This window comes from Pseudorca crassidens, chromosome 4 (genome assembly GCF_039906515.1).
Source record: "Pseudorca crassidens isolate mPseCra1 chromosome 4, mPseCra1.hap1, whole genome shotgun sequence".
Classification (NCBI taxonomy): domain Eukaryota; kingdom Metazoa; phylum Chordata; class Mammalia; order Artiodactyla; family Delphinidae; genus Pseudorca; species Pseudorca crassidens.
In genome coordinates, this window is record NC_090299.1 from 28,069,109 (window position 1) to 28,082,154 (window position 13,046).

The following is a 13,046-nucleotide window of genomic DNA, read 5'->3' on the forward strand; positions in this document are numbered from 1 at the left end:
TGAGATATTTTACAAGTCTGTAAATTACAGATAACCAATAGCAATGCAAATAATTCATATCTATAGACAAGCAAACAAATTCTGTTCCAGTAGAGGTTCAATTGTCTTTCCTCCCTGCCTATGGAAAAAGCCAGTCTCGTGGCCATTTGTAAATTCATTTCAACATACCTTTTCCACACATACATTTCTGACTGATTTCTCCTTTGAAGCAGTTGTAACATTTGCCTGGTTCCCTCTTTAATGACGAGTTAAATAAACTCCTTAACATGTGTTCATTTTATATTTAATAAGCACTATAATTTTACCTCTTTTTGAAAATTATCCTTTAACATTTTGCCATTATTGAAATGGCTGATCTGAATTTAAATCTATGTTAGCTTTGGGTTTCATTTACTGTCTTTCCTATGTTTAGTTTAAGAAAAATTAAAAACAAAATTGCAAGTTTTTACCAATTACATAAATTAATGCCAGTTAGTATTCCAAGATTCTGTTTGTCAGCCTTTCACCTTCTTGATATTGTGGTGGTTTTTAAACACATCACATCAAGGAACACAATCCTTGCCTAAATTCTTACAAATGTTTTACAGGGACCTTTAGCTCAATGCACAAACTAACACCACTCGTTTCTTTTCTGTTGATTCTGACAATAGAGTATGTTCCTGTTACACACAAAGTCCTTTCTCTCTTCAAAACTAAATTTTGTTATGAAAGTTTCCCCTGGGAAACCACATTGCTTCAGCAAAAACATCAATTGAGTTTTTACCAGCAGTGTCATTTTAGATTGAAATTTTTATAGACTCTGTACTACCTCAGAGATGCCAAAATAAATGTCCGAAGCATTTGCCTTATGCAATCTCTTCTCTCATAGAGATGATGTTTTAGTGTTAGCCTGTGAAGGAGAGAGTGGGAAGTGGCAGAGAATAAACATGTTAGCAAACAAATAAATAAAATACTTTCAAATAGTGTGAGAGCTATGAAGAAAATAAAAGAGTAATGGAAGAGAGGAAGAGGGTGTAGACTGGAGGTTCTTTCTATATATTAGAGCTGAGCTGAGATCTCAGAAAGGTTATAGTTAAGCTGATGATATGAAGATCTGCCAAGGGAAGATTTGGGGAAAAGAGTCTAGGCAGAGGCCTTGAGACAGAATTGAGCTTCCTGGGCTAGTGCAGTGATCTTGATTGTGGTCCACAATAAAATATTTTGTTTCTTGGCCCAGTACATATAAATTTCCACGAAATGACATTCATACCATGTGTGATGCATTCTAACAATTTCTGTCCTATCCTATCCTGTTCACAATCCACTAAATTGATTTCATGGACCAACACTAGCTTGGTTGTTAAGAACTCGGGCTTCAAGCATGGGTTTGAATCTTAACTCAGCAACTTACTAGCTGTGATACTTTCAATATGTTACTTAACATCCCTGTGCTGCAGTTTGTACACCTTTAGAGTGAGGGGCAACAGCAGTCCCTACCCATGAGGGTTGAAACCAGACTTCCCTCCAGAAAGACTGAATCAATTTTACTTCTAACTTTAGTGTATTCTTATTTCATACACTGTTTCTTTAAACCCACACCATTCACCTTTTTAATCTTTATCAACTTGATAGATGAAATATTATCCCTAATAATTTTAATTTGAATTTCTTTTATTTCTAGTGAGGCTGGACATGTTTTCCTCCTCATTGGATACTAAATGTAGTTGCAGTTTTTATTTCCTACAAAATGTACAAAAATAATATGTTAAATATAAAATTTTACTAGGTATTGTATTTATAACTTGTTTGTTATTTTTTAATTAAATGCAAAGTTATAACATTTATTTACACATATCTTCCACTAAACTACATATAACCAATAAAGGAAAAAAACTTTTGGGGGGATGGATACAAATCAATGAGAACATCAGCTAGTTCTTGAATAAGTCTTTGAAATGATTATAAATGGAGAAATACTAAAATTTGTATTCATTTTCATTTTAACCAATAGAATTCAATATTTTAAATCATAGTTACAAACGTAGACAGATGGAACCATCTTCAGGCATACCTACCAAAAATATTAAAAGAGTTGCCTATTGTAGTAGAAGAGAATGGTTCTGCAATGAAAATATAAATTAATTAAAATTTATTGATGTGCATGAACTAATGATAGATAATAATAGGCCATGAAGTGAAGAATATGATTAATTCAAGCTGCAAATTAAAAATTTCTACATTTTGAACTTTCTCTAAAATCTACTTTTTATTTTTTAAAGAAATGAAGTTTCTGGTGACATTACTGAGTACCTTGTATGCTGGCTGCTACCACAGGTGGAATCGCTTGTTTATTTAAAGAAGCCAAAACCAAACATTTTTCCTTAAAAATGACTTTCCTTCTCAATTCTCAATTTGTGACAGTGACAATAGCTTCTGTTATATTTTATTACCTCTGAAAACCATGGAATAAGGAATTCTGAATTCAATCAAACTGATGAAATTTGCCAGCCATGGGAAATCAAACTTAAATTCCCTGCCTCTGTAGATGGTCTGCATACATCCCAGTAAAATTTTGATCAAGAGGATAAAAGACAAATTAATTGGATTAATTGGAAGAGGGGATAAAAAAAATTTCACAGATGTTAGAAAAAATTATATCAAATGGAATATAGTAAAAACCACAAATGGAAATTTAATTTTCTTAACACTGTTTTAAAAAAAATTTAGGTATTAAGTATTAAGAGATATTAGATGTTAAGTATTAATATTGTTTAGATATTAAGTATTAATAATTAGTTTATCCTTTATTTCCCGTAAAGTTCAAAATATTTGCACCATGCTTTCTCTTTGATCAGAAATCTGATAAGATCAAGTTGTTGCTATAAGAAAACAGCAATAACAAATAAAGCCAACTGTTTCCTCTTCCTTAGCCAAGATAAGGCACAGCTGACAATGATGTTAAATGGAAAAAAAAAAAACCCAAAACACTGGATACGGGAAAAATTAGATCAGCAGATAGAAAGTAACTTCTGCATTAAGTTAATTAGAAATTCAGTTTCTCTGCTCGGATGAAACTACTCTTTGATTATCTTATTAATTGCCTTACACACACGCACATGCACACGAACACAGCACACACTTAATGAACCAAAACATGACTAGTGGAGACTCTTAAGGGTTTTTGAAGATATGTGGCTGTTACTGCAAGACAAGACTCCAGAGAAGACAACGATGGGAGCCAAAGCTAGTGTGGCTGGGGCTTAAAGAAGGCCTGGGAAAGATACAGTTTCTACTTAGGTCTCTTAGGGCAAGGTTAATGTCATGGTACTACTTTAAGTTTTACCCTTTAACCTTGCTTTACCACTTCTCTTGAATAGTAAATTGAGAATAACTTGTACAGAGGAGGGTGGGTATTTTTCTCATCAAGGGTCAGTGATCCACAACAGAAAAAAAAAATCAACTGGCGATCTATACAAAAAGCAACATATTAATAATTTAGGTTGGTGGGTTAAATTTTTTTAAAGAAATACCTGATTTTTAGATGAGTAAATCTTAATACTTTGTTCAATAAATAATATTTATTCTATAAATCTGAAAATTACATGTACTAAAAATAGTTCTATGATGTGGTTAGTTAAGAAGAAGAAGAAAAAGGGAACCAGAAAAAAAAGATGGAAGAGAAGATCAGGGCAAAATAGGGAGCTAGGGGCTTCCCTGGTGGCGCAGTGGTTGAGAGTCCGCCTGCCTATCCAGGGACACGCGTTCGTGCCCCGGTCTGGGAGGATCCCACATGCCGCGGAGCGGCTAGGCTCGTGAGCCATGGCCGCTGAGCCTGCGCGTCCGGAGCCTGTGCTCCGCAGCGGGAGGGGCCGCAGCGGTGAGAGGCCCGCGTACAGCAAAAAAAAAAAAAAAAAAATAGGGAGCTAATATTCACTGAGGACCTACTGTATGCTAGGCATTTCATACACAAAATGTTACTGAATCCTCATAAGAACTTTAAGTGGATAGCATTATACCCATTACAATGAGGAAACTGAGTCTCTGAGGGATTAAGTTATTAGGATGACAAGGCTCAAACTTAGAACTGTCATTACCCAAAACCTTTTTCATTGCTCCATAATGCTCAGCTTCTACAGAAGAAGGAGGCAGTGGGGTGGAGAAGACGTATAGAAAAAAAGAGAAAGTGGCTGAGATGGGAGGTGGGGAAGAATAACAGACAATGGGAGAATGAGACACAGTAGGGCGAGATGAAAAAACGATGGGTAGTAGGACAGAGGAGCAGAAAAAGAATATGAGAGTATATGGCCGTTAGCATAACCGATGCCATCCTGGGCCCATACAGTTCCTCTTGTCCTTCCGCTGATCCCACCCAGAACAGTATTGTGAGGTAAATCACATCTCTGTTGTCAAGGGCTTTGTAGCTAATAGATATTGTTTAATAATCGTTGGGACCAGGTTGGCCTCTTTGCTCTGTAATCCTCAAACAGTGATGAAAACCTTTGCTGACTTATTCCCTGTGTCCACAACAGGGGTCCCCAACTCCCGGTCCTAGGCCTGTTAGGAACCGGGCCGCAGAGCAGGAGATGAGCTGTGGGTGAGCGAGTGAAGCTTCATCTGCCGCTCCCCATGGCTCCCCATGGCCCCCCATCCCTCCCCATCCCTCCCCATCGCTCCCCATCCCTCCCCATCGCTCCCCATCGCTCCCCATCCCTCCCCATCGCTCCCCATCGCTCCCCATCCCTCCCCATCGCTCCCCATCCCTCACCATCGCTCCCCATCCCTCCCCATCCCTCCCCATCGCTCCCCATCCCTCCCCATCGCTCCCCATCCCTCCCCATCACTCCCCATCCCTCCCCTTCGCCCCCCATCACTCCCCATCGCTCCGCATCCCTCCCCATCGCTGGCATTACCGCCTGAACCATCCCCCAACCTCCGTGGAAAAACCGTCTTCCTCGAAACAGGTCCCTGGTGCCAAAATGGTTGGGGACTGCTGGTCCACAAGACTAGTTACCCATTCATAAATATTGACTTAGGAATGCATTTCCTGTTTCCAAGCACATACCCCTATACCCTATGTTAACTATAAAATTGTCTCAGTGGCCCCTTGGCAGTGTGGAGTGCAGCTGCAAATGCTTACAGATCATCTGCCTGATCCCACCCTGTGAGCAAGTTATCCTGTAATATACTGATCCATTGATTATATGGAGCTGCCTGCCTTGTTTTTCAATCTCAAGATAACTTCTCAGTTTGGTGGGCACTTTTTGTTCCCTCTGTTCTCCAACAAAGAGGGAAAGCAAAATAGAGAAAGTTGCATATAAGGAGTTGCTAGAAGAAGAGATACAAGAAAAGATCTGTAGGGAGACTACCTGTTTGGAATGTAGGTGTCAAAAAAATAAACAATTATTACCTATCCATTGGAATATCTATCAACAGAGTAATTATTCTTGACAACTCAAACCACTATAATCCTAATACATTTTGAGCAGAGTTTCTCAACGTCAGCACTACTGACATTTTGGGTCAGGCAATGCTTTGCTGTAGGTGACTGTTCTGCACATTATAGGATGTTTAGCAGTAACCCTGGACTATTCCTATTAGATGCTGACGGTACTGTACCCCCTTCGTCTTAATATTCAAAAATGTCTCCAGACATTGCCAAATGTCCCCCATGAGCAAAACTGCCCCCAATTAAGAACCACTGATTTAGAAGTTCCATTCTTGAAATAATGATAAAAAATGGACAAAAGATATCTACCATATACAAAATTATTCCCTGAGTTAGTGACTAGATGCCCATTGGAAAAAAATTAGATTTAAGTTTAGGGCTGAGTTCATCTAAACTCAAAGCACTTGCTACAGTATTGCTTGCAAACTGCTTTTAAAAGATGTGAAAGGAAGTGGGTATAAACAGATATCTATTTTTGAACTATACAATCTAAGGGGGAGCAGCAGATTTATCAGACTGTTCTCCCATCATAGGTGAGGGCTCTTTGCATTTCTGAAACAAAAACAAAGCCGGCTTTGGAGTTTGGAGACCTGGGTTCTGGTGTGCTCTAGTACTAGCTAATTGTAAGCTCTAGGGCAAATCACTTGGCCTGGAGAAGCAAGGCTTGTTGGCTTCTTACACTTTACCAAGAGTTCTAATATACCCTTCTAGGGAAATAGTAAAATAACTTCCTTATGTATATATATCTATTACTGATACTATGTCGAAGGGCAAGTTTGTTGAATACTGTGGATTGGTTTGCTTATTATTCTCTTGCCACTCAAAGTGTGGTCCTTGGGCATAGCATCAGCATCACTTTAGGAGCTTGTTAGAGATGCAAAATCTTGGGCCTCACCCCAGAACAACAAAATCACAACCTGCAAGAGATAATTTGTCTACACATTAAAACTGAGGAGCACTGTTCTATTCCACCTTCCTCCTAGGGTGGCTTTCTAACTGCAGAGTCTGGAAAACTTAAAAATAACATTTCTCAGATATCTTTTCACTTAGGTTCTAGTTGAAAATTAGGTCCAAAAGCTAACCCTTACACGCTTATTATATGCTAAGTACTGCTCTAACACTTTACATATATTACATACACACATATAACAGTTCTATGGTGTTGATACAACTATTATTCCCTTGTTATTTCTTCAGATGAAGAAACTGAAGGCCAAGGAGGTTAATTAACTTGCCCAAAGTTACAGTTAGTAAGTGGCAGAGTTAGGATTCAAACCTAGGTATTCTGGATCTAGAATATGTACTGCTAATCATATCTTTGATGATAGATCAAAAAGGAGGTATAAGGCTTCCCTCTGGTATCATTTTTTTTTTTTTACAGATGATCTCATGGAACATTCTTTGATAAATGCCATTATACAGGTTCCTTCATTTATTTACTTAAATATCTATAAGCCAGCATTTATCTGAAAGTTCCAGCATTGCAAAAGGCAAGAAATAGAAATGAAGCATTACCATCTGAAAGGAAACAAAATCAACCTTATCTATAGAGTGGATGATTATATACCTAGAAGATGCAAAAGAATCAAGTCTAAGAGATACTAGTATATATTAGTATTAGAATTAACAAAAGAATTCAGAAAGGTAGCTAGTTTAAAAAGAACTAAATAAAAACCAATAGCTAGAAACCAGCAGCAAAAACATGATGTGGAAAAAGAAATCCCTTTCACAATGCCAACAGAAACATAAAAGCTTGATATAGACTTCAGTATTTATAACTACTATAAAGGATTGCAAAGCCAGGGAGAAAGTGGATTATTCAATGATTAGGAAAAACAAAAAAGATCAGCTCCATACCTCACACAATACATAAAGTCATTCTAAAGAGATTAAATATATAGAGTAAAAAAAAGAAAAACTATAAACACACATAAGAAAATATTGGTGGATAGTTTAAGTGTAGGATTAGAAAGAATTTTCTAAACAAATATAATAGATATATGTATGTATGTGTGGGGTGTGTGTGTGTGCATGTATAAGGGTGTGAGGTGTGTGTATGAAACTAACAAAAAAATTCCTTTGGCTAATAAAAATTTAAAGCATTTCTAAGTCAAAAACATCATAAACAAAATTATAAAGTAAACAGCAAGCAGGGAAAATAATTATAATCATTGTGAAATATGAGTTTAATATCTTATAATAATGCCAAAAGAAAAAATGGTCAAAGAACACAATTAAAAAGAAATACAAATGCTCAATAAATATACGAATGGTTTAGTAAACCTCTCCAGCAGTATCTTACGACAATAAGATAATTTTTGCCTATTAAGTTGGCAAAGATTAAACTATAAATTATACTGTTTGTTGCTGGAATGGATGGTTTCCAACTGGCACTCTTACATACTAATGCCAGAAGAGCACAATGGTGCAACCTTTTCTGAATGCAGTTTTTTAGGATGTTTCAAGAGGATTCAAAGAGTTTGACTTATTGACCTAGTTCTTCCAGTTCTAGGAATTTATTCCAAGGTGGAACTGTGAGAAAAAGGTAGAACTTTATAAGCAAAGATTTTCATTACAGCATTATCTATAAAAGAAGGTTTGAAGCAACTTAAATATGTAGTATTAGGGGAATGATTATTAGGCAACCCTAAAAATAATTTTTACAAAGAATTTTTGATAACATGGGAAAATGATACAACATGCTAAGTAGATAAAAACAAGATACCAAATCCAAATATTACATTAAAACATGTTAAAAAATATGTGTGTATATATGCATATACACATACAGAGAGATATATGAATGTAGTAACATCAAATGTTTCATATTTTATAGCACAATATTACTTAGTGAGATATCAAATGCTTTTGTTTTCTTCTTTAGATTGTTTTTTTTTTTGCGGTACGCGGGCCTCTCACTGTTGTGGCCTCTCCCATCGCGGAGCACAGGCTCTGGACGCGCAGGCTCAGCGGCCATGGCTCACAGGCCTAGCCGCTCCGCGGCACGTGGGATCTTCCCGGACTGGGGCACAAACCCGTGTCTCCTGCATCGGCAGGCATACTCTTAACCACTGCACCACCAGGGAAGCCCCCAGATTGTTTTATAGTTCTACATTTTCCGAAGTACACATTACTTTTATAATCATAAAGAAAGACCTTAAAGCTAAAAATAATGATTCTAAAGTCAATCCAAGGACGGTGGGACCTTTCTATCCCACCTAAGGCAGGGCCATCTTAGGTTATTCAGGTTGTAAAATGCCACATACATACATAAATGTAATAAAAGGACTGGAGATATTTAACCTTCCAGGTATGCAGCAGGGCAGGGACTCTCTTACCTAAAGGGACCTGGCATTCACAGTCATGAACATACTTGGATCACCTCTCATGCACACAATTACCAACACACATGTAGGACAGCTATGCCCTGTCCCTTCAGTTCCTTGGGCGTTTTGCCTCTCTCCCTGGCTTATCTTTCTTAGAGGCCAAACTCCTACTTCAGACTTGACAGTTCTTTCATCTAGGGAACCTGGTCCAGTCTATCAAGTCCTCCTTTCCTAGGATAGAGGCTGCCTTGTCAATCATGTACCTGGAAAGATTTAGGCCAGAAAGACAGAGGAACCTTAGTTTTCTCTCAGATGGAGTAGTACTTAAGGATAAATAGTAAAAAAAAAAAAAAAAAAAAAAATGATGCTTATCTTAGTTATTAAGAAAACACCTATATAAATACTGGTATTTTGGTATTACAGGAAATAAATACCATTTTGATCTGGTATCATAATAACAATGAGCCAAAGATACGTTTTGTAAAGTCAAAGCTGATGCAAGAGGCTTCCAGGTAGAGGGAAGGGCATGAGTCTTTCAGACAGGAATAGAAAGAAAAATCAGTGAAGGTAAGGATATATGTAGAGGAGACTTTAGGCTGGGGAATAGCCAAAGGAAGAAAGCTCCTTCATCAAATGATCAGCTAAGGGCAAACTGTGAAGGAACTAGAAATAGAAAGGGATTTAATACAGCAAATTAGGGGCTGACAAAAATCTTTGAAAGAGCTGGAGGAGCAAAAGTCAGGTGCCTTCTGGAGCTGTTGCATTCAAGAGCACACCACCTGTAACCCTGATCCAGATATAAAGGAGCCTCTGCTATTACTGCTGCCGCTGCCACTACTACCAATTCTCTCTTAACATCCGCGACGCTACTCAGATTCTGGAACATTAAGTGAGTGTGCTAAGCAGAAAGGACAGCAGGGAGATGGCCTCTGTCTCATTTCCAGCTAATTAGTTTTGGTTCTGTTTCTGTTTATATCACTGTTTCTATGGAAAAGCTCACTTTAAGTTCTAAGCAACAAGTTTACAAACCAAGTTTTCAAAAATACTCTGTTTGTAATTTGGAGTCCATGTGTCCTTAAAACAACAAAACAAACACACACCATCTGCCTAAAGAAAAACAAAATAAAACAAATCCTTAGACTATGTTTTATAGTTGTTAATTTCATTTACCTCTCCCTCAAATATCTTTATATCTCTACCATCATTGCAAGGCAGTGCATACAAATTTTAAATTTCATTTTCAGGACTTGAAAAAAAAGCTACACTTATTACCAAGAAATGACTTATCACAAAAGCTTGATTTTTACACCAATGAGTTGGGTTGTATCAATTTTTTGTTCATTTTTGACTTCTTTATAAGAAATTCTTCTTTGGTGCTGATATAGGAGAAAATGCATATCTCAGGTGTAATTTTCAAGTATTGTGTATGTGGACTTAGAGTACATAAATAAATCATGTGATAAAAATAAATGATAACATTTTCAAAGGAGTACAGGAAAATAAATTTACATGACATGCAATGAAAGAAGCAGGTATGCAAAGTATATCTGTTTTCTAGGCTATATGTTTCATTCTTTTTTCGTTTCATCCCTTGTCGTTGTACCATAAACAATTTTGTTAAGACCAGAGCTACTGATGATGAAAAATCCACAGAAGCTTAAATGAAATATTTTACATGCTCCCTTAAAACCACTTGAAAATTACTTTGGGTCCTTTAGCTCAAATACCTCCACCCCCTGCTCCCCGCCAGGGAGTTCCTGTTGCTGTTTTCTTCACTTTTCCAGTTGAACAACTAAAGTAAGAGGAAACAGTCCTTTAGCTACTGAGTCATGGTACAGTTAATGGGGTAAAACTACCAGGAAAGCAGTCAGGAAGATCTCCTAGCTACCAATTATTTGCTTCAGTCACCATCTCTTACATTGTCAAAAGAATGAAAAATTACACTTCCACACGGTGAGCAAACCTAATGCTAAGGCATATTTTGTATGTGCCACACAATTATTTCTGTTTTCTAAACAATGCTGAGACACTAGAACTTATACTTTATCTATTAATGCATTTACTGATGATGTTGGAGTTTGTGAAATGTGACAAAAAGAACAGATGCAGAAGGATAATGAGAGGAGACAGGTATCAACTGATCTCAACAGTATACACTGTAATAAAGGCAAATAATCATTTTAATTCTTGGTCTTTACTGTGATTCTGAAGGCTAGCTTATCTTGGTTATTTTTGAAGGTCTAATTACTGTATTTGCTGGTGAAAATTCATCCCACATATAATTCAATTTCTTTTATTAAACTTCTTGCCTAATCTTGAAGATAAATGATGTGTTATAATGCCTATTATCACATACTTAACTTAGTGAAAGCAAATTCTGAGAGTTTCAAAAACTACCCAACTTCTCTTTTCCCTTATTATGGCTGGACTCATACTTTTTTCCCCTTTGGTACCAACTGAAAGCAATTTTCTTGCCTTTTCAGTTTTTTTTCTTTCTGCCTTAGGCATTATTTTTTTAACTTAATTATTACTCAGCTTTTTCAGTTTTTAAATGAAGTTTAGATCCCCTTTGGGTTCATGTGAAAAACTTGCTCTCGGAGAGTCCCTGTCAAGACACTTATTGTAATACTCGCTCCTACACGTCTTCAGATACTGATTGCATGTCTAGAGAAATACACCCACACCTTACAAGAGGCGCTAGGTGTGAGTTCAGAAATGACAAGATGGAAGTCGAGAGGGGAGCCACTGGCCCCTAAAACACAGCACCGGGGTATGAACTCGAAGTTGAAGAATGTTTACATGTAAGGCTTTTAGATAAGTGACCGTTATGGAGGGCACTTCCACAGACCCCCGGGCTCCGGCCTGAGAAGCCTCTGCCCGACGGGTGGGTAAGGGCGGCGCTGACCCCGCCAGGCACGCGACTCCTGCCGGCACTTGGCAGCGCACACGCGACCCCGCGGCCCGGCCCCGAGGGCTCCGTCCAAACGCTCTCCGGGGCCGCTTTCCAGAACGCCGCGGCGACCAGCGCCCCACGCCGAGCACAGCCCCGGCGCCGCCCGCCCTCCGGGCCACTTCCCTCTGCCGCCGCGTGGGGCTCGGGAAACCGGCCGGACCGCGCCGCCCCTCCTGGATCACCTGCTCTTGCTCCTCCTGCGGCCGCCGGTCGCGCCGCCGCGGGCTCGCCCCGTGATCCGGCTCGGTCCCCGCCGCCGCCCGCTCCGCCAGCGCGTCCCCGTCCTCGTCGCGCTCTCCGCCGCCGCCGCTGCCGCCGCCGCCGCCGCCGCCAAGCAGCTCCCCGGCCGAGCACATCCCGCCGCCAACTCCTGCCGCCCGGGACGGCCGCCGGAGGGGCCAAGCCACGAAGCCGGAGGCAGCGATCGCCGCCCGAGGGCCGCCCTGGGATCGGCCACACTCGCCGCTGACAGGAGCCTACGGAGCGCGCCCCGGCGGCCTGGGCGCCGCAAGTACCAGCCCGGCCCGGCCTCTCCTGTCACCGGCTCGCCCCGCCCTCGGCCGCCGGGGCGGAGCCCACCCGGGGAAGGGAGGGGCCAGGGCAGAGGCGGGGCCAACGGGGCGCGCGCGCTCGCGTGTGTGTGTGTGTGTGTGTGTGTGTGTGTGTGTGTGTGTGTGTGTGTTCGCGCGCACGCGTTTGTGAGAGAATATGAGTGTGTGACTATGTACATTACAGACTGTGTGTGAGAGATTGTGAGAGAGAGGCTCTGTGTGTGTGTGTGTGAGAGACTATGAGAGAGAGTGTGTATATGAGAGACTACGTACGTAAAGACTGTGAGAGATTGTGTATAAGAAATTGTATGTGCATGAGACTGTGTGTGTGAGAGCTCGTGTGTGTGAGAGCCTGATAGGCACTGTGTTGAGAGAGACTGTGAAAGACGCGGTGTATGCGTTTGTGAGGGAGAGGGGAGAGCGTGTGTTGGTAGGTGTGTGAGAGAGGGAAACACACGCAGACACAGAGCTCCACACTCCAGCGGAGCCCCTCTGTGCTTGCCTGGCACTGGCAGTGTGCCTGGGTGTGATGCCGGCTGCCTGTCCTGAGTAGCTGTCCATCCTTTACAAGTAATACACATTCTCCGTCTATTTTGTTCCTTTTGCCTCCTCTCTGTGTCTCTCTGAAGGTCTGAAGGTCTCTCTCTGTTGAGTGCTTCCCTGGTGTGTGTTGGTTGTTGGAGCCTTGGGAGCATTTGGTGGTGTATCTGCCTTTGTGTATATTTCTATAAATGGGTAAGAATATGTCACTCAGTGTGTGGTAAGGGAGACATCTTAGTTTATAATTCTTT

At 40.2% G+C, this 13,046-nt stretch overlaps 1 protein-coding gene across 1 annotated transcript in view; it reads right to left on the minus strand.

The window, feature by feature from the left end:
• Nucleotides 1-12,207, minus strand: part of FAM241A (family with sequence similarity 241 member A) — a 40,401-nt gene extending 28,194 nt beyond the window's left edge. Inside the window, exon 1 of the mRNA XM_067735280.1 lies at nucleotides 11,887-12,207. Within this exon, the coding sequence (XP_067591381.1) occupies nucleotides 11,887-12,060 (174 nt within the window). The 5' untranslated portion in view covers nucleotides 12,061-12,207. The remainder of the gene's footprint in view (nucleotides 1-11,886) is intronic.
• Nucleotides 12,208-13,046: the final 839 nt, after the last annotated feature.